The 19,563-nt window shown below is 41.2% G+C and overlaps 1 protein-coding gene across 1 annotated transcript in view; it reads left to right on the top strand.

Annotated features, from left to right (window-relative positions):
- Window positions 1-19,563, top strand: part of camta1a (calmodulin binding transcription activator 1a) — a 411,604-nt gene that overhangs the window by 230,680 nt on the left and 161,361 nt on the right. The window contains exon 5 of the mRNA XM_084720554.1: window positions 3,228-3,363. Coding sequence (XP_084576680.1) covers window positions 3,228-3,363 — 136 coding nt within the window. The remainder of the gene's footprint in view (window positions 1-3,227; window positions 3,364-19,563) is intronic.

Raw genomic sequence — 19,563 nt, 5'->3', positions numbered from 1 at the left:
TGGGTGACATTACAGATGTTGTAAACTAGAAGACAATTTATACTTCTTGTATATCCTATACAGTCATTGAGCAGTTCCACTTTTCAAACTGACCAATAAAAATGTCTGTTTAATAGTTGTTTTCTGCAAAGTATGCTGAGCACTGAACAAGAGAGGGCAGTGAGTGAGGAGAAGACAGCAGGAGAGAGGGAGGAGTGGGAGAGTGGAGGTGAGGGATCCTGAGACACATGAAACAAGAGGGGGAGAGAAAAGCAAGAAGAGGAGTCGGAGCGAGGGAGGAGACAAAGACGTTCCCCAGCGCACAGCTTGAGTTGACTGACGGCAAGAAGAGAGGGCTGTGGAGAGAGGAAGGGAGGAGGAAAGGGAAGAAGGGAGATTGGCGAGGAGTGAGCACGTCAGTGTGTGAGTGGCGTCTCTCATTAGAAGGTGCTGTCAGGGGCCACAGAGGGGGGACTGCAGGGACCCCACCTCCCCCCCCCCCCTCCTCCCTCTACACTGGCCCCTGAGATCCAGGCTGGGGAAAATGATTGATGAGTGATACCAAGATAAACACGCGCCCTGGCCCCCAAAGGCAGCCCTGCAAAATGATGCATGCAGTGTTATAAATAAACCTTGTGAAAAAAAAAAAAAATTACAATAAACAACAAAACAATGCAAAACAACCATTGGGCTTTCTTATTTTGAATATTGTTACATAAATCAACCCAGCTTTTGTTCTTTGCTTTGATGAGTTTTGTATGTTTGTGTCTCTGTGTGTGTTGTGTCTGATGCATGTGAGCAGTGAGCACAAGGCTAACAAGGCTCACCAGCTGACTGGATGGTTAAGCCCCCCTCAACAGTTACATTGCCTCCTCAGCAGCTTGGGCAGGCGGCTTTCCCACTCATTCACTGTGAGGCACCAAACACTCAGGCAAACCTGTTCTCATTTGGGAGAGCTCCAAATCACAGCAGCTGTGTGTAGCGTGTGTGTGTGTTGGAGAAGTGCGAAAGTGTATGGGAGACTGATACACGGCATGGCATGCTGTATGTATGGGTTCATACCGATGACGCAAAGCCATTCCACAGTGTACACAAACACACGCACAAAACTAGTTTCAACTGTTCACTAGTTGTTTAATAAGTCATAAATGTCCCCTGTCCCTGGTTAGGATTTGCTTCTTAAACAACCAATGAATAAAATAACAAGACGTTCAACAGAATCAGTATCATTATAGACATCATGACTTCTGGACTAGAGAGGAGAAGGACCATCCAGATTGCTACCAAGGCAAACTTCAAAAGCCAGCATCTGTGATGGTATGGGGGTGTGTTAGTGCCCACTGTATGTCTTTACTGTCCCATCTTTGAAGGCCCCATTGATACTGACCAGCACAGGTTTTGGAGCAACATATGCTGCCATCCAGACGATGTGTTTTTCAAAGACATCTGTGCTTATGTCAGTTAGAAAATGCCAAGACACATTCTGCATGTGTTACAACAGTGTGGCTTCATAGTAAAAGGGTTCAGGTACTAGACTGGCCTTCCTGCAGTTCAGACTTGTATCCCATTGAAAATGTGTGGTGCGTTATGAAGCACAAAATACAATAAAAGAAAACCCCTGACTGTTGAGCAACTGAAGTTGTACATCAAGCAAGACTGAGAAAGAATTTCATTTTCAAAACTTCAGCAAGTAGTGTCTCTTTCCAAACACTTGCTGAGTGTTGTCAAAAGAAAAGGTGATGTATCACAGTGGTAAGCACCCCCCTTTGCCAACTTTTTTAGAACATGTTGCAGGCATCAAATACAGAATTAGTGTATATATATATATATATATATATATATATATATATATATTAAAAAAAACAAAGTTTACATAGCTTGTCTTTGTACTGAATGAATATAGGTCAAAGCTTTGCAAGTCATTGCATTCTTTTTTTATTTATGCTTTACACAACACCCCAACTTTTATGGAATTGGGGTTGTACATAATAGATAGTGAATAAACAGAAATCAATGATCAGTGGTCACATGTTTGGTTTTGTTTCAGCCAGTGTTTCATTTTTCATTATTGGTTTCAGATCAGTTTGTATTTTTATTTCTGTTGGAAAGGAATTCCAAAGACATCCAACTTCCATGTTTTTTTAAAACAAAATTTTACTAAATGGACACACAAAACATTGATCCAAAAGATTTCTGAAAGTAGAAACATGAACATGCTATGTAAGACTTCTTATGTGATTCATGGGTGAATTTCTTACTTTTTGAAAGAGAGAGAGTGAAAAGGTGCTTTGATTAGTTTGTCATCACTCTTTGCAAATAACATGTGGTTAAAACTTTTTAAAGATGACCGTGACCATTTGCCAAAGAGGTCAGAGTAAACATAAAAAGATTAACATGTTAGGGAGTAAAAGGGATGATGCGATGTGATTTAAAATATCTTGTGTATCTTAATCCAGCTAACTGACCCACCACAGTGTGTGTGCGTGTGTGTGCAGAAGTGCAAAAGTACATGGGAAACTGATGCACGGTGGTTTCATACTGATGATGCATAGCCACTCGACAGTACACACAAACACACACACACAAAACAATGTTCAACTGCTCACTAATTGTTGAGAAAGTCATAAATGTTTTATGCTACACTTTCTGTTAATGTTTAACACTGAGCGCCAAATGCCTCTATTACAAATCGAAGTGGAAAGGCAGATTATCATCAAATAGTTACATTATATCATTATGAGCCTACAGGCTGTGGTCTGGTGGAGGGAGAATGAATTATGAATGGAGTGTGAGGGAGGATCTTCTCTTACCCCAAGGGACTTCCAACACCACAACTCATTTAAGTTGGATGAATGAGAGATAAAGAAGGAACCCACCCCCCTCCACCACCCCCACCCTCATGCTGCTTGCCTTACACACTGGCCTTCATGTAATTTACTCCGTGAGGAGTGTCACTTGAGCTGTGCGGCGCACACACACACTTCTCATTGGGAGAAATGTATGCTGAAGGGTGCTTTGTTCATTGTCAAACTGTGCATACCAATGCTGAAAAACACCATAAAGAAGTCTTGTCATCTAAGTCACTGGTGCATTTTCTGCCTGGCGCAGATTCGTGTCGGCCTCTTTGTACATCTCTAAAATGAGTCCCCGAGCTGTGCTGTAGCTTTGCCTAAAAATTCTTCTCATCTCATTTCATCTTTCTCTCTTTTTTCTCTCCCTCTCTTTCTGTCCTGTCTCCATGGTTCCAGGCCGCAGAATGGGTCGATGATATTGTACAATAGGAAGAAGGTGAAATACAGAAAGGATGGCTACTGTTGGAAGAAGAGGAAAGACGGGAAGACCACACGGGAGGATCACATGAAGTTGAAAGTACAGGGAGTCGAGGTGAGTGCGCTTACAAGAGTTTGAATTTAGAGGGAGTGAACAGGGGAAGAGGCGGGGTGGAGGTGGGTACGGGGCGGGCGGGAGCCAACCTTCACCCTGACACAGACAAACACAGGTCTACAGTGAGCTCTCCCCTGGCTGTAATGGAGACAGTCACATGCTGCAGTCGGCCCATGTCTCCAAGGAGCCTTACCAAGAAACAATGCGGCACAACAATAGTTTTCCCTGGGAAGCCAGTGGAGTGGAACCGATTGTTTGTACCTTATTAAGGCTCTGGATGTTGCCTTTGCTCCAGAGAGCCTACATTAATCTTGTTGGCTCAAAGCAGTACTGTGGAGCTAGCGTTCCCTCACCTCACTCCAAGTCACTCCCCATACCAGCCGCTGCCATAAAAGGCCCAGTTGTATCTGTCCTTGGCTCACCCAGGCTCAATCTTGCTCGACCTGAGGTGGTGGCGATGCAGTGTTGGCACCTGGGTTGATTTATCAGCGGGCCCATATATGACACCAGGCAAGTCTCAGCCCCAGAATCCTTCACTTCCTTTGCCTGTAACAGTGCTGAAGTTTGGGTTCAGCACTGTTGTTGTGCTGCAAGCACGTATACCACAAGCCCAGGAGCTGAGATAGAGTAGAGATGTGAGGGTGGGAGATTTTGGTCACACAAACACCTGCGCACAATCTACGCACATGTACACATAAGCACACACCTCGGGGAGTGGTGCTGTGAGTCTGTGTCACACAGTGTGACAAAGACAAAGCTCAGGCATTCTCCCAACAGGGGCTCTGCTCTCTGTTTGTACTCCTCCAGATATTTGTCACTCCAAGAAAATGGCCTCTTCCTTCCCCAGCCAGCTCAGTGTCATCTCTGGTCCTGCAGAGGTCTGATAACCTGGTGGGACTACGCACATCCATCCTTTAGGACTGTTACATATTTTTCCAGCTTGTGACAGTGCTGGCTTTACAGAAGGTTGAGTCAGTCAACTTGCATTAATACAGTTATATTTACATGTGAATAGAGATTATGAGCACTAATGTTTAGTGTAATGTTTGTCAGTGCCCATAAAATACACACAGATCTTTACAGACAGGGATTGAGAAGTGACTCTGCCCTTTGTGGTCTTGTTTCTTGCAAAAAGAGACAGACAAGCGTTTCTTAGTCAAACCCTTTGTCACTGGCAAGAGTCCATTTGATCCAAGTGGCAATTTCCCAAATTGTATATTAACAGCACTACTGAAGTACATTAAGGGTCCTTTCACGCCTATCTCATTTAAGTCCTGATCTCCTGACTTTCCAGTTAGATCTGAAACAAAATTAACCTCTAGACCTGTCTGGTTTAGACCAAACAGCTTAACCTTGGTCTGACCAAAAGAAGTGGTCTCGTTTCAGACCAAATTAAACCATAGTTTGGTTCGTTTTCAGTGAGATTTTTTATTTTTTTTTGAATGTGACTCTCAGACAGATTGGATGGATCAAATATAAACAATATAACAGAAACATGAACCACAGTTCAGACATGTAGGTGTGAAAAGGCTGCAGGTCCAAACTCAGTTGACAGGAAAACCTCAAACTAATATAAAGTGTGTGTTTTTGTTTCAACAATTGAACAGAGTCGTAGTTGCCAATTTCAATTGTGTTTTGGTGGTGAGTTTTCCTTGACTGACAGGTCTTTTAGGTTGTCACACTAAGCTGTGCTGGTGGCCCTTTGACCAGCTTCACTTCTACCCAGGATCCACACCTATTGGTCATTTGAGGATTTCCTGCCTCCAGTAATAAAGAGAGATGGCTGACCTCTTGGTTCTGTCCTCAAAATCCCTCCAAAAAGAAGCCAAGAGCACTGGGGTATGATATGGTAGGAGTATTAGCTAGCTCTTCTCTGGTAAACATGGCTTGTACAGTTATTACAAGAGTCAGCTGATCCCCCAAAGCAGCCTTTCCCAAATTTAGAGTCGTGACCCAGAAAAGGCCTGGGACTTGTCTTTATTGGGTCTGTGTTTATTTAATTGGCAGAGTAAAGGTAACATTGAGTGTGACCTCTGTGATTTCCACACTCTTAATTTCGTGCCTGGTGTAGAAAATTAAAATAAAAATAAACGTTGGCCTCACCAAAGCCATTTAAAATGCAGAGGAGAGGCCTCGGTGCGTTTTATGTGGGGAGGTGCTCCGTAATCAGATCTTAAAAATTAACAACAAAGCATTCCCTGCTTCAGAGCAAGTCAAAAGAATTTTCCCTGTGCAAAGAAGATACTTCCAAGAGACAGTGTTTTGACAGCGCAAAGTCAGTCAGTAAGTCAGTCATCTGGTTCACTGTGTAGTTTATAAATGTAAATGTTATGGCAATTCATGATGTATTTTTGTAAGTTTGTGTCCTGGAGAGATACCAAATTTCTCTTTTGGGTCTTGAACTGAAAAAGCTTGGAAACTCGTGCCCCAAACCAATCCTGAAGCATCCATAAATAATACAGAAGTCTAAAGCAGAACATTTACAGAAAGAAGCAACAGATGTCACTGGAAAATGTGCCACATCTACTTTACTTCTGCCGTCTCTATATCATCTAGGCCCACTTCAGCGCACGTGGAAGCCCTGCCCCCCCCCCATCAGAATACCATACTGTACGCCACTGTCCTATTTTCCAGCATCAATGCTGGTCAATGCTCCAGAAAAACGGCTGTTTTACTTCAGAGCCACTCCTCATCTGGCACATCACAGCGACTGTATCTGCGCTACTTCTCTGGTCCAGTGATAGCGCGCGTTGTTCTGTGGTCTTGTAGCTGTCACAATGGACAAGGAGAAACACACTGTTACACTATAAAAATATCCACACCTCTGTGACCAACAGTCCCAGCTTTATAAAAATAATATTAAAAAAAACATATTTCCTGGCAAGACAAAGCTGAAGAGATTGGCTCTTGAGGCGAGAAATCACGTGAAATAAAAGGCTCTTGAATTCAGGGCAGTACCCCAGATTCACTTTTAATGCTACATATAGTGCTGTATATGCTGTGTGGTCCTGTTGACTTGCCACAGGCTGTGCAATGTGTGCAAGGGGCATCAAAGGATGCAGATGTCCACCAAAACACAAGCGACGCATGCTGGATATAGAAAGGTGGCAGATTTCTTGATTATCTAACCATTGGATGTTTGAAGCAGGAGAATTTCTTTACATCCCAGTCGAATCTTGACGTGAACAGTGAGTAACACACTGGTGACTGTTAAGGTATCATATGTCCATCAGCAGCAATAAGCAGTCAGAAGCTTAGCTGCAGTTATTGAATCACTAAACCTGTAGTGTTTAATGTACAGTATGTAACAACATAAGGAAAAGGGTGCACTAAAGTGAAATCATGAGTCACACATATAAAGACTGATGGCTGAGCTGTCGGCACTAACTTGGAACAAAGTGTCTGCTCACTCTCCATCCTGTGATTTTATTCTGTGAGCTCCTATATGTTGTAACTACTCTAATTTACCAGAGCTAATTGCTGTGTGAGCAGCAGAGCCGGTATGAAGTGTGAAGGTGAGCTCAGTGGAGGGAGAGAGAACAGAGGGAGAAACTGACTCAGGGCTGCAAAGCCACATGGGAGCTCACAGAAACTGGACCATAACTGCTATTTCACTACTTAATGTGCATAAAAATACAGCTCGGGCATTGTCTGTGCTGAGTTACACCACTGAGACTGTGTTGAAGACCTGAGTCATGTCCTTTAAACACCTCACTCTTCAAGACTGACAGGAGAGGTGATCCATCACTGCTGTAACCAGCCTGTGATGGGATCCATGACCCATCATGCGCTGTCATTTTTACCGTAAGCACATACAAATGACTTGACCTTTGCCTTCTGAGCAGTGAAAGGAAGAGACCTCAGGAGAGGATAAAGAGCTATCTATTTCTGCTTACTACTCTGGTTAGATGGAGAAAGAAAGATCCATTTAAATACATAATTTATAGCACAACTTCAGAGGCCAAAACACAAAGAGTTGACATAACTTGAGCATAATCTCTCATTTTACAGGGGAGTCTTCACATCACTCATGCTGTGCTGTAGCTGCTCTGATTCCCCAGCCACCCAGTGCTTAATAGAGGTTCTGTGGTTATTACATGGGCCAGGTTTAGTGCACAGAGAGGACAAGTGTTGTGGGTGGTTCAGGCTAGTGGTGTTCAGTGGCTCCAGCGAGGGAGAGGCTTTGAGTCCGGGAGCGAGGGGCCTTCTGGGGCCTGCGGGAGGCAGCCTAGCGTGGCAGGAGTAGATGTCAGCGTGTGCTGCTGCTGTCCTGTCTGCTCCGCAGTGCTGGCTCAGCAGCCCGTGTAAACTGAGGCTCTACTCTCATTCTCCGTCCCTCTCTACCTCTTACTCTCTTTATGTGTCTTTCTCTCTTTCACCCTCTTCCTCTGTCTTTCATCTCTTAGTCTTTTAATTCTTTCACTAGATTTTTCATTGTCCTGCTTTACTCCCATCTCTCTTTCTCCTTACTGCCCTTTCCCTCCTCCCTCCACCACCCTCCAAGTCCACAGTCCAGACGGACAGAACCTTGAGTTGGGCGGTAATGCTCCCTGTTCCCTAAAATTGGAGCGCAGGGCATGTTGCGGCATTAGCGCTTAACAGGCCGTGAAATAGCAGCCTGCCTTCCTGACGTCTCCCCCATCACTCCAGGTGAGCTGGCCAGACGGCTGGATAAATGAGCAAGCAGCACCCCCAGCAACCAGCATGCATTTGGGGCACCTGAGGAGAGATGTCCATCAGTGATTATCTCACCACACCCTGCTCTTACCAAACTGAAGTTGTTCGCCAGCTCCTGGCCATAGCCAAACTTCCATGTGGGGTTTCTCGCAGCCACTCTGAAGATGTCCATTGGCTGTCTATCAGTCAATATCCTCGGCTACACCAGGTTTTGATTGGCTTTATTCTCCCACAGAGTGATGTCATCTTAATTCAGGCTGTAGTTCTCATAGTGTGCATAGCTCTAGCATCCCCTGGCTTCCCGCTGTGAAATAGCAGAGACCTCAAACACATCTGCTTTGACAAACTCCAGCTGATCTCCGTTCTGCTTCTTGTCGAGCTTCTACCCCAATACTAGCACCTCTTCTTATCTGATTAGCTGTTAATGTCGGCTCAGCCCCCCATCTCCTCCACCCCTTCTATCCTTTCTCCCCATTATTCCTAAGCTTTAATAAACTCCCTCAAACACAGATCGATTTTCTCTTAAGTGAAGGTGGCAGTGCCTCTGACTTATTTCATTACCACAGGCTAATTATACCGATTGAAATGAGCTTCTCTTCTTAAGGTGTGCCGTGCTGCTCTGCGCCCCCACGCTCTCCAGACTTTAATGCCAATACAGTTCTCTACCAATTCCCTAACTCCCATTCCTGCCTCAGCTCCACCCCGCCATCCCTTCACCCAGCCCTCTCACCCTCCGCCACCTAAATAATCAGCTGGTGCGTCCTTAGCTCCCGTAACTTGTCATTTCATGTTGGATCCACCCTAATGTGTGATTTCAACTGTGCAACTGTGCAATGAAGGAAGGTAATGGAGCATGCTGGTGGCTCAATCGCCTCTGTTCATTGATAATAATGAAGACAAATGTCAAAACATTAGTTGCTAATGTTGTAATGGAGTGGATGCTAGTAGATGCGCGCTGGATGCTACACTGCATTGGCTTTCAATATCACATGACCTTCAACATTTAACTCCTCTTTTTACAAGTAGTCTGGCCCATCCGTGTGCTGCAAATCAAACGTTTTTTGTCCATGCAGGCACATTTATACCTGGATTTAAATGACTCTCTTGAGGCACAGCTTCATCTTTGCACTTTTTTGTCTGCTACTTAAAAAGATGGTGAGAAAAAAAATTACATTCCACAATTTCATGGCCACCTGGGTGGGTTGCATTGGTAAGTTATGATCAAACTAGCTGCGTATCTGTGAAATAGAGTTGCTTTGGGTGGCTGTATGTGTTTTCGGCAGCGGTGGTAGCACTGATTTACAGATGCAGTGGCTGATATCACCAGATTGTGAGGCCAGATGTGAGAGGGCACTAAACAAACCCCTGTTTCTGAAAGGAGGTGACACTCTGCATGCTTCCCCTCCTGCCCCTGCTCCAAGTCAACTGTGAAATTAAGATCAGATTACTGATACAGGCAATGCCCAAAAGCAAAAAAAGTTTGTATTTTCCATTTTTATTCAAACTTATAGGCTGTCTTTTAAACAACAGTCAGCTGCCTGCTCTGTAAAGACAGTAAATCGATTACTGTTTCCATTGTCTTCTCTCTTCTCCTGGAGCCTGCTTTGTTATTCACTATTTTTTTCCTTGCCTTGGAGCTCACACAGCCAGCTCTTCCTTTTTGAATTACCTGAGTGTGGAGGAGTTAAGACCAATCTGTGTGTGATATTTTAAAGAGCGGTTACCATGGTTATAACTCCTAACCTTCTCCTCTCACATACAGTAGAGTAATAGTCAATGAGTGGTTGCATAGGCACAGGAAGTATATGCTTTAGTTACTACAGTTACCATCATGGGTAACACTTTATATTAAGGTGTTTGTAATAAGTGTTAGTTAAAACGCAATGAGGCCATTATAGGATACATATTAACATTAATGTGTTAAGATATACATGGGATACAGCCATCACCACACACTTCTAGTGGGCCATAAGTTATGCTTGACAGGGATTTAGTCATTTCAGTCTTTGTATTGTTTTCTTTAGGACGATGTTGCAGATTATACCTTTAAGGTGATCATAAGCATTAGTTAATAGGTAATATGGCCCTTATAAGGTGCATATTAACATTAATATAAGATGATAAGACCATATGAGTTAATAGTTACATAATAAACATGTTTACTATTAGATTATATGACATGTATAAGCAGAAGAAACTTATTAAGCCATTAACTATGCACTTATTAATAACTATTCATTGTGGAGGTAATGGATCTAAAGTGTTAACATCGCTTAGTAAGGTTAATTAATCCTTTATTATGCACTTGTTAACAGTTTAAAAAAAATAATGCTATTTCTGCTTTTAACTCTGCTAAGAACAGCTAATAAATGCGTAATGAAGTCTGTAGAATTTTTAATAAAGCAATTGAAAAAGCTTAGTAAAGGTCAAACAGTGATAGAGTAGTAAACTCAAAAGATGTGTTTGTAATGTTATTATAAACAATTACGAGGAACTCATAAGCCTTTTATTAACATTCTTAAACAGCCTATAAATGGTTAACAAGTTTCTTAGAAGTGCTTATAGATGTCTTATAATGTAGTATAACAATTAACATATTTATTATGCAATTACTCACACTCTAATGGACTTACTAACTTTTATTCATGTTAATAAGCATCTTATAAGGGCCTATTAACTAATGCTTATTACAGGCACCTTGAAGGAGTAATCTGCAACATCTTCTTAAAGAAAATAATATATGGACTCTAATCCGTTTCAATCATCACTTATGGCCCAGTAGAAGTGTGCGGTGGTGGGTCTATCCCACACATTTCCTTACTTTTTCTCGTTGTTTTGCTATGCTTGGCTCATTTCACCAATTTTGATGTGCTGATGCATTTAGCAACATCTTGGATAAAATCTTACTGACTCTACTTTTAACATAATGTGTTAATACATTGGTTTCTAATAATGTGCGCACACATAAAATTATTACTAATGTCTTTATTAGAAATTGCAGCGTTCAGCTTTAGCTGTTGTCATGCATGGAAGGTAGTGATGGAGCCGGATATCCATTTTAGTTACTGTGTGATTTTTTCCATTTTTTTATCCCCTCACATCACAGTAGATTAAAGCAGTGATCCTCACCCCAGCATAATGGCTTAATGGGGGTTGTTATGTTGTTATTAGCGACTGAACCAAAGCCTTCCCACATGAATGCCTTACCCCCAGCATTGGGGGCGTCCACTTTACCCATGGTTTTTCCTTTAAGACCGCAGTAATTAGTTTTCCTCTCTTACTTCTTACAATTGCCAAATCACTCAGCAGCAGTTAAGCCCTCAGTCTGCCTTTCATGCTGACCCCGCTATCACCATTTCAATCCAGCAGCCGGATTTGAGGGGCTAATTTTGGAAAGGTTGTTGTAGGGAGTGTGAATGTATAAGGGGCCTGTCAAAAAGCTGTGCATTATCGACAGCCTCTGTAATTTAATTTAGCACATGTTGCAAATCGTCATGCTGATGTATTTCAACAGGGGTCCCCTTCTTTATTGTTATTTCCTATTGGGGATTAAAGAAACTGAGAAATTGAAAACTGTTGTAATTTGTCACAATATTTGAGGACTTCCATTTAAAGGCTTTCTGGAGGCTCCCCACCACAGCTCCCAACCTACAAGGGAGAACTGTATAGCGGCTAAACACACCAAGTCCATAGAGTGCTGCAGGGATGACTTACTTTTATAGGCCACCACAAGGTTAGCATCGTTCTGGTTCCCTCAACAAAAAGCCTATAGTATGTTTTTCCATTGGGTTTTGGATTAGTGCAGAACATAAGCTCGGTGGCAAACAAAAGGTTATGATACATACACATTTTGTTCAGCAAGATAATCTTCACAACTGAAAGTCACTGTTATGGTTTTTGAAGCATAAATTCAATCGCCAGAAGTAAAAAGCTAACAGTAGGATATAAACACCACGGTCGCATGACTTCACCATCACCCACCCTAAGTGACTGATGTTCGGCAAAATGACATTTAATTCCCCCAGCAACCTCTGTAGTCTCAATTAGCTACATTTTAGCAACAGTCTTTTTTTTTAAATGCAAAAGGGTTCATGCCTAAAGGTTTGGTCAAACTAATTTGAGGATGCTACATCATTTCAATTTTCCAACTGGCCCGGTTTGTGTTCCTAAAGGCAAAACTTAAATGGTTGAGAAATTGTTAATACAAGCTATGTGGTGGAAATATCATTTGATCACTGGTCTGCAGTTAAACAGGTAAAACGACAACAAATGAATATATGAACATCTCATAAGAAATAATTTAATAATGCAGCCAATTCTCACTTCATCGTGAGTCCAGGTGTACTATTTGTTCCCCAGTTACAAAAAAATGGGAGAGAAAATGTTTTTTAACCAATGAAACGACACATACGATGCTTCGCTTCTGTGACTCTTTGAGTGTTGACTCCAGAAATGAACCACTCCAGAGTTCACATGACAGGGGTCTGAGACCACTTCTTCAAGATGGACCAGAGCAGTTGTTTGGTCTGTAGCAGAGTTCTAGTCTAGTGTTAACAGCAACCTAAACGAACTGCATCAAGGCGGTAAAACCTCCAGGGTTCAGTTCAACCAGACCAGACACAGCCGGTGTGAACCCGCCTTTAAGCTTGTGTTAACCACAGTCCTTATTTTAACCATCTAACTAAAGATTTTTTCAAAAACGTTCACTGTAAGACGAGGGAACTGGAAGTCCAAAAATGCTAACTCATTTTGTTTTGGGAGTCATTCCTGCAGCACTACGTCGCTCTTGTGGTAAAAACCAATTCAGAAGACTAATTGAACACAGTAAAACAAGGGAATACAGATGACTCTAAGCCATATAGCTGTTTTCATTCTTTGGGGACACTTGGCACAAATTCATATGAGACTGAAACAGTGATGGTTCCCAGTCCCTCGTATGTCACTCATTATCCTTATTAATACTGTTGGTGCACCAAATCAAATGCGCTTGCCAGCGTTTGATATATGTAACCCCGCGCGGGACTTGTACAGCAGAACCAACACCAGATATGCAAAGTGGGGGCAAGAGGTTTGCAAGGGTGAAGAAAACAGAGTGCTGCAGGCAGTGAGCAGGCTTTGCATGACTCTCTGGTTTGCTCTTAGTTTGTGAATTCTCCTTTTGTTTGGTCTCGTGAGCGAAACATAGATCCCTGGGCAACACAGGGCCTGGGTTTTATGTTAATGAGCAACTTTCACCAAGGCTTCTGCCTTCTACTGTTTCTCAGATCCAGGCCAAAATACTCTTTAGAGATTCATGCTGCTCAGAAAACAGCACCAAGTGATACAGTGTGCAGTGTTATGTACTGAAAGGCCCACTCCGGTCTAGATCTCAAACCATTGCTGGGTTGAGTTGATTCACTTGAATTTAAAGGTATGAGTTCAAAGGAAAGCAAGTTTCAGCATCAGTCTTACTCTCACCTCCCTTATGTCAGGGGGCAAGTTCTTTGCAAAATCTCTGTTTAATGATCTACAACCAGCTTTTGGCTGGTTCACATATTTCTGGGGAATTTCTGTCTACAGGCCAGGACCAAAGGGTCAGCTGAGGTCTGAGTATTGAGTAGAATCAAAGAGTGGTTTTCTATTCCTGGAAAACCTGTAAAATGCATTATATAGATTGCTTGAAATGCCTTGGATATCTCTTCAGGATATGCCTTTTACTGAATCTGCGAGTTTCCCTTTTCTCCCCATCTGTCTTTATCTTGCTCCCTCTCCTCTCTCTCCTTCTTACCTCCATCTGCTTCTTGCCTTTGAAAAAGCCGCTTACTCCAATGGTCTCCCTTAATATGAGGCCATTCCTGTAGTGAAGGCAGACCCCTATGTCAAGAGCAGCAGTTTTCTTCCGATGTTGTATAAGGGCCTTGGCAGAACCAGCTCTTCTTTCCCCTGCTGGCTCTGGAACACTTGGTTCTTTTAATATCCTTCAGATAGGGAGCGCAGCACCGGTGTTTAGGATACTACTATACACACAGGGGCAAGGGCTTTGAGGAGGAATCATCCACTGACATTATCTCCTCTTAACTCAAAAAAGGCAGTGCAGCTGGCCTCACAATTCCACAAGAGCTTTTCTGCCTCATCTGCAAAAATATTTGTCTATTGACGTTTGCAGTGAGATGTTATACTCAAGCGTCTCGCTCGTCGGCTACCTTTATCTTTCTTTCTACTCGGCTGTTTATTCTGCTGGCTACTGCACATGCCCTATGTATTATTAACCAGCAACACAGAGGTTTAGATGTAATTTGCTGCTGTGTTACATTTAATAACTGCAAAATCAAAATGTAGAATTGCTCCAGCATTCACTCTTCAAAGGAGGCATAATGAGTGGAGCTGCAAAGTTCAAAGAGAATGGTTAAGTGTTTGTATAGAATTATACAGGGTGAGCAACTGTGCTTTCCTCAGAGTGATATTGAAAGGTTTGATATTTTACATGAAAGGGTGCTAAAGAGGAGTTTAACACAGGAAACAGGTTTAACCCTTCTGCTTTGGGCAACAGAGGAAATACTAATGCAGATAAAAGTCTCCTCATTAATGGTCTTGTCTTGTTAGTCATAACTTTGTGTCTTCCTGCCTTCTATTTCTCTTCTTCCTATCATCTTGTATTTGTATTGCATTCTACATCGCTCTGATTCCGTTCCTGGCTGATACATCAGTGTTAACCTTGTTCTTTTCACAGCAATCTGAATAGATGTTCGCCTCTGTGTCCCCCTGTATCTTTGTTCCTTGTCTTTTTCTTCAATTTCTGTTGATTTTCAACGCTGCTTCTGTTTCTGTTTGAGTTTTGCTTTTTTGTACTGTTTTTTTTTGGGTGGGGGGTTGTCGTTGTTTTGATATGTATTTTTTTGTTGATGGTGCTGAAATGAAAAGGCAGCAGCAGACTTTTGTGGATTTCTATTGCACATTTAAATGTGCAGAGAGAATGAATCATTTGTTTAAGCCCAAGGGGGTGCTAAGCTTGTTCTGCATTGTGTGTCGACACTGGTCCCCTGTTAATGTCACTGTCGCTAAATAATGATGCATGCATGTAGACAGATGCACTGACACACACGCATTCTTGCACACAAATTATTGCATCTGTGTACATTTGTTTAGTTTCACTGACAGAATCTCAGGGGGAAAAATCCTGTTATTGTATGTATGTATTCCAACATATGTGTGTGAATTTCCACACTGAAAACACACATAAGCAGATATAGTAAAATCTCATTTCATAAATGGAGCCTGTTATTGCTGGAAAATTACATTTAAAGATACAAAAAAAATCTCCTATGTGATAGATGAAAATGGGAGAGATAAAAATGAATCAAAAAGACTGTAGACGGTGGAAAATAAAAGACTGATGAAAAGGAGAGGAGGGAGCACGAGAGGCTTAGAAGGTGGATGGATGGTGAGGGAGAAGGGAGGGAGGGGAGGGAGGGAGGGAGGGAGAGGCGAGTGTTGAGCGGAGAGGAGAGAGAAAGCCGGAATGAACGATATATAGCCTCTGGCAAACAGAAAACAATTGTTACACTGCCTCCCATAACCCACTTCAACCTTAAACAGCAGATTTTTTTCACTCAATTAATTTCTACACATTGGAGCAGGGGCCTTGGCTGAAGCCGGGCTTTTATGTGCTCCTGCTGCTGCAAGGCCTATACACATCTCTGTCTCTCTCTCCTCTCTGCTCTCTCTCTGTCTCTAGCTTTCCTTTTTTTTTCTTCTTCAGAAAATGAACATTCTGCATTGGAATGGACTGGAACACTTTGAGAGATGAAGCCTGAATAAACAGGGAATATTATACATTGTAAAAATAGCACAGACACACAAACAATTGTCCTTTGATTCCGTAGTAGGACAAGAAATCCTGTTTAACCTAATCAGGACTGTATTATCAAAGCAGCAGAGCTTCACGCGCATTTTGAAACATGATTTAAAACTGCAATTATACAGTCTGCCGAACTTTTTCCAGTATAGTTCATCAGTGATTTTCATCATGCTTTACATGCAGATGGCAAGAAAGCAAGAACGTCAAGACAGTCAACTTTGAATGCTGATTCAGATTATCATCTCACATCTCATCTGAAGGGTGGAATATCAGTGATCAGAAACTGGTACAAGTGGTTCTGGCAGCAAGTATAACGGCTGTCACAGAGAAGTGGCTAAAATCAGAGCCAACCACCATTTGTGAATAGTTTGGACCAAGTGGGCTAAATACATTATATAGCTATAAGGTAAGACTGTAGTTGACTTGATAGAATAAATAAGTGAGAATATAATGTGATTTATATTTCTCAATAGCCTTTTTTTCCCTTCGACCCTTGTTCAGTCCTGTCTCCTAGAAATTATGTTTATATACAACTAATTTTCAACAGCAAATACACTTTATCAAAATATTTTTTCTGTTAATGTACCTGGCAAGTCACAGAAATGTTGATATTGAACATTTCAGTAGAGTGTTTACTGACAACATATTTCATTTGTTTTGAGCCAAAATAGGTAATCTTGTAATATGCAATCCATTTGTAGTGACTAGAGCATTATTCAAATGTCAGCAGTGAAATGAGGCATTATTTATTTATAAATATTTAACCAGAATGACAGTCTTTCCCTAACCTTACCAAAGTGCTTTTATTGCCTAAAGCTACCCAAAGTCATGATATTTCCTTACCTTAAACAAAGCGCTTTTGTTGGATGAATCTGGCTGCAAACCCTGGACTTTGATGTTAAAGTCCTGGGCTTTGTACGGCTGCCATTCACCCCAAGCAATTCTCTTTGAATCCAGCGTGTTGTATAGACGTGTATTGTTTTAAAGAACTGTTGTCTGTGAAAATAATCCAGGCAGGAATTACATTGTCACACTGTTATTATGAAAACAATTCTGTTATATACGTTTGTAATTTCTAGAAGACAGGGTTGGAAATATTTATTGAAATGTTGAATTTTACCCCCCCAAGATTAATCAAGTTTAATTTTAATAAATTAAATAAGAATTTAAAATTTACTTGAAATTTAACCTGATGAAAACAAAACAAAAAATCCATATTTGGACCAAGTGCACTGAGCACTTGAAACTCTAATAAGCTGAGACTTTAGCTCACTTGATAGAATAAAATGCAAATATATTGGGAGTTACATTTATCAACAGCTCACTCTTTATACTGTTTTTTTTTTTGTTTTTGTTTTTTTTTAACGTTCAGCTCTTGGTAGTATCTAAGGTGAGCACTTTCCAAGTTCAAGTGTAAATAATTGAAGCTAATGCTATAAAAGAAAACATCTGGAAGATCTAGGCCAGGGATGTCAAACACATTTTATTTCACGGGCCACATACAGTTCAATTTTATCTCAAGTAGGTCAGAACAGTAAAACCATTGCATAATAACCTATAAATAACAACACCTCCGAATGTTTCCCCTTTTTAGAACATTCTGACATTCTGGAAACATTCACAATTAATGAAGGAGCCGTTTACAAAAATGATGATGAATTGTCTGAGATGTTTAAGAAAAATAAGTCTCTCAACAAAGTCTCAGCTTTTTCACATCCAGTCAGTCTAATGTCATTAAATGTGCATGACAGTACACAGATCACTGTGGATCTACAAATACATAAAAGGATTGTATTTTTAGAATTGGATAACAATATAGTATTTTGCAAGATGTAGAAATTGTTTTAATTTTCCCCACATTTCTTATGTAGTACTTCTGCATCACCGCACAACACCAACTAAAGTGGAAGCTAATGAGGAAGAAGGTTAAGTTATCTCTGGCCTGGTGTTTTCACGATGCAGGAATTTCTCATTTTAATACAATATCTTGAAAAATATTGATATTCGATATTGTTTTCGATACCATGGAGAAAAATTGACTCAATATTGAAAATCTTAGAATTTGATTCCAAAATAAATACAACAGGGCTGTAACATGACCACGAATGGTTCACAGACCATACATTTGACACCCCTGGTCTCTGTAAAATGGTTATCAAATATAATGCTTTTTTCTTTGTCTCAAATATGCACAATGCTATGTGAATCTATTTACAGTAATATTGATCCGATGTAAAAATGAACACATTTCCAAAATGAAAATAATTAACATTATAATAAAAAAATACACAAAGATAAACAATAATAACAATAATAATGATAAAATAATGATAGTAATAATAATAATAATGATGATAATAATAATAATGACACACAGCAGCAATGCTGGCCATGGTGGCCTTGTATGTGGACAGCAGGTTGACTTGCCTGAGGGCACAGAGAGGGAGAGCAGGCAGAGACAGATGGACAGATAGATAGGGGAGGGCATGACTGAGCTGTGTCTGTGTGTGGTGAGTGAGGGCCAGTCGGAACAACATGAATCATGGCTCCAGTTGAGAGAGGAGGAGATCAGATCAATAACAGCCCAGAGGAGGGAGAAGAGTGAGGGAGAGAGAAAGAGGATGAAGGGAGGACACAGGAGGTGTTCATCACTGGACCACCCTGAATCCCAGCACGCTCTCTTCTCTTTTCTTCTCTTTCATAAGAGGCTGTACAGTTAACGTATTGAGCGAAGCGCGGGTTAATTTTCTCGGTCAAAACTGAAACATAGGTAGACGCAGAGAATGTGCTAATGTGTAACTTATTGATTATTTAAATGACGTCATGTACAGGCTTTTCATGGTCGTCCTCTGCAAAGAAATGTAAGGATATTCTTGTGCATACAATTGACTTCCAATTAAAAGAGCAATCTTCAATATATTTACTATAATAAATCATAAGATGACAGTGATATATCTCCAGAAATGAAGGAAACGTGCTGAGTTGAAATACTCGCTTCTCAGACAAATGCTACAGCTGCAGTGTCCTTTGAATTTTTTGTTCCCGGTTGAAATAACTGGTTTTGTTTGCCTGTTTCTTGTTAATTAGAGTTCAAATTAATGCTGAAGTGTCTGTTTATGAGTCATACTAAGTCATTCATAATTTTTTAGAACAAGTAGATGTTTATAATGGTTAAATTGAGCAGTATGTGTCTGGAGTCTGGCAGGCAGAAGGCAGGCTGTCACTGAACTCAAACTGTGCATATTTGAATCACTGTGCTTTTGTTTCCAAGATAACAGGCTTAGCTTTACATTGACAGACAACTGACAATTATAAACAGCTGATCAGCTTACAGCAGAGGGGCTCGCAGTCACTTGTTATTGTCAAATTATGATGTTGCGCTCTTCTTGCAATCCTGCAGTGGTCCTGCAGCCTGTCTGAGCTTCCTCAAGTCTAGGGAGGAGGGGGTAAGGGGGAAACAACTCACTTCTACCATAGATCGTATATTAAATAGGATGTCAACATATTTAATATACCGTCCATGGCTCCAGCTCAGTATTTGGACTGTTTTACTCATTTTTTTTTTACATGCGGTTGGCACATATTGCTCCTTTAACCTAATGAGACACTCTAAAGTTGCATTTCAAAATATTAAAGTCAGTTTTATCTGTCCAACAAAAATCACTAGACCAGTAAATTTACCTTTG

This window comes from Lutjanus erythropterus, chromosome 6 (assembly GCF_056507025.1).
Source record: "Lutjanus erythropterus isolate fLutEry1 chromosome 6, fLutEry1.hap2, whole genome shotgun sequence".
Lineage (NCBI taxonomy): Eukaryota > Metazoa > Chordata > Actinopteri > Lutjaniformes > Lutjanidae > Lutjanus > Lutjanus erythropterus.
This window is presented reverse-complemented; position numbering and strand designations above follow the sequence as displayed.